This window comes from Syzygium oleosum, unplaced genomic scaffold (genome assembly GCF_021117445.2).
Source record: "Syzygium oleosum isolate NSW1041296 unplaced genomic scaffold, Sole_v2.1 Sole_v2.61, whole genome shotgun sequence".
Taxonomy (NCBI): domain Eukaryota; kingdom Viridiplantae; phylum Streptophyta; class Magnoliopsida; order Myrtales; family Myrtaceae; genus Syzygium; species Syzygium oleosum.
The window spans coordinates 467,992-470,582 of NW_026607545.1; the positions used below are offsets into that span (position 1 = coordinate 467,992).

General features: G+C 48.7%; 1 protein-coding gene across 1 annotated transcript; it reads left to right on the forward strand.

Annotated features, from left to right (window-relative positions):
* The first annotated feature begins 516 nt into the window (after positions 1-516).
* LOC115666393 (UPF0481 protein At3g47200-like) lies at positions 517-2,241 on the forward strand. The gene has a single exon (XM_056307889.1). It carries the CDS (start codon positions 584-586, stop codon positions 2,162-2,164), a length of 1,581 nt encoding a protein of 526 aa, XP_056163864.1. The 5' UTR covers positions 517-583; the 3' UTR covers positions 2,165-2,241.
* The last annotated feature ends 350 nt before the right edge of the window (positions 2,242-2,591 follow it).

Consider the following 2,591-nt stretch of genomic DNA (forward strand, 5'->3'; position numbering starts at 1 on the left):
TATCCTTTTATTGCTGTTCTTAAGGGGAGTTGCACGCAAAATGCTGCCATATTCGACTCTCTGTTTCTCCCATTAATAAGAAAATCATTCTGGCCTCTATGGAAATCTAATGAAAAGGCTGAGCGGGGCAAAACAAAAACATCAACCATTCTGCGGGAGGGATGCAAACAGGCGGACTATGTGGTCATGTGTTTCACGCGGAGCATGATGTGTCCGATTCCTTTTGGGCAGATGAAAAGCCAGTCCCATTATTGTACCTTGTATGGCTAAGGTGAGGCATGTTGTCCGTCACGCTTTCAGCTTATTAATATGACGACGCAATCGACGTGATTCATAAGGCCTAGAATATTATAAAGCTCGTTTTGAATCTCAGTGTTGGAAAAATGAAAGAGAGAGAGAGAGAGAAGAAAAGGGATAGGGAAACAAAGTTGAAATTAGTGAGCCCATTTGTACACGTGGCAACCAACTACTGGACTGGAGCATGAATATTTGCTCTGGATTGAAGGAATCTCTCCTCCTTTGTTGTTCCAAAACCGGTAGCCATTAAAGTAGCAATTTTGCTTAGAAAGCAGCAATATAAAGGATGAGAACCGATTCAAGGCAAAGGCAGAGAAACAAAGACAGACCAATTTCTTCACAAGAAATGGCCGCTGTTGACAACAAAGAGCTCTTGGGTTGGTACGTAATCACTCTCCAGCTCCGAGAAACTGTGGAATCTCGACTCCCCAAGGAATCAACCTATGGGGGCAACATCGTCCCCGACTATGAGCCGAGGCCTCCCGAGTCCGAGTGGGTCGTCTCCATCGATGAGAAGCTCGACCAAGGTCGCCAGGAAAACTTGCCAGGCTCATGGGCAAATCTCTCCATTTACCGGTTTCCGCACTATCTCAAGGATGGCAATGACAAAGACTGGGTCCCCCAGATCGTCTCCCTCGGGCCGTACCACCACGGGGCGGAGCACCTCCGCCATATGGAGCGGCACAAGTGGCGCTGCCTCCACCGCATCCTCGAGCGCTCCCATCAGGCAATAGGCCGCTATCTAGACTCGGTGAAGAAGGTCGAGGTCAGAGCTCGTGCCTGCTACGAGGGAAAGATATCCATGAGCTCCGACGAGTTCGTGGAGATGATGGTTCTCGACGGGTGCTTCATGATCGAGCTGTTCCAGGGATTCGCCGAGGGGTTCGAGAAACTCGGCTACCCTCGCAATGACCCCGTCTTCTCAATGCGGCGATCGATGCTTGAGATCCAGCGGGACATGATCCTGCTCGAGAATCAGATCCCTCTCTTCGTACTCGACCGACTGCTCGGCCTCCAGCTCGGCGGCCCCAACCAGAAGGGGCGCGTGGCCAAGCTGGCGATCCCGTTCTTCGACCCTTTGCTGCCGAAGAAATTCTTCGATCCTCCGCTGCCGGAGAGATTCCTTGCCTTGGACAGCAGCAGAAGATTGCAGTTCGACCCGTTATGTAACCATGGCAGGGTCCATTGCCTCGAAGTGTTCCGGCGGAACCACCTGCTCTTGGACCCGAAGCGGTCCAAGACCAAGAAATGGTCGCAGAGACGGGGACACCTCACTTGCTGCTTGACCGAGCTCCGGGAAGCCGGGATCAAGATCGAGGACAGATTTCCAAACAGTTGCTGGGACATCCAGCTCAAGGACGGGATCCTCCGGATCCCGCAGTTTGAGATCCACGAAGGGACGAGGTCGCTCTTCCTCAACTTGATAGCCTTCGAGCAGTCTCAGTTCGATTGCAGCAAGCACGTCACCTTGTACGTAATCTTCATGCACAACTTGATCAACTCCCCCGAGGACGTCCGGTACCTCCGCCACCGTTTTATCATCGACCACTGCCTTGGGAGCGACACCGAGGTCGCTGACCTCTTCAACCGGCTTTGCCAGGGGGTGGCCTTCGACATCAACGACAGTTATCTCCGTGATGTGTCTAGAGATGTGGACATCTACAGCCAATGGAAACATTATTCTGAAGATATGTCCTGGAGAGTCAGTCTCGTGAAAAAGTGGAATTCTTGGAGAGCCATTCTCAAGAACAAGTACTTCGACAATCCCTGGTCAATCATTTCCTTCATTGCTGCCTTCGTTTTGCTCGTGCTTACTTTCATACAGTCCCTCTATGCCGTCTATGGCTATTACAGGTCGCGTTCTTGATTCCTCATGTAGTAGTGGAGATTATCTGATACGTAAATGTCGAAGTGGATTAATTAAATTAAATTATGTGAGGGAAATTTTCTTTTCTTCTTTCTTTTATTTATTGTATTTATTTATTCTTTTTGGCTAATCCCAATCCTCAGGTCAATCATGGATAAAGGAGGACTATATTTTCCCCCTCTCGCAATTAATAAAATCTTAGATTGTGCCTTCGAGGTTTGGAATGACTTTGTGCAGTGCCACTGCAGCTTGAGATCTAATCTTAGGTTGATGGTATGCTCTCCACTGTTCATAACAAAAAAAAGTAATGGATCATGGTTAGAGTCAAATCATAGGAACATAATTATCGCATGTGCAGTGAACCCAAATGTTTGTAACAAGTAACAGCAGACGACATCAGTGCAATAATGGTGAAATTGCGTTTATC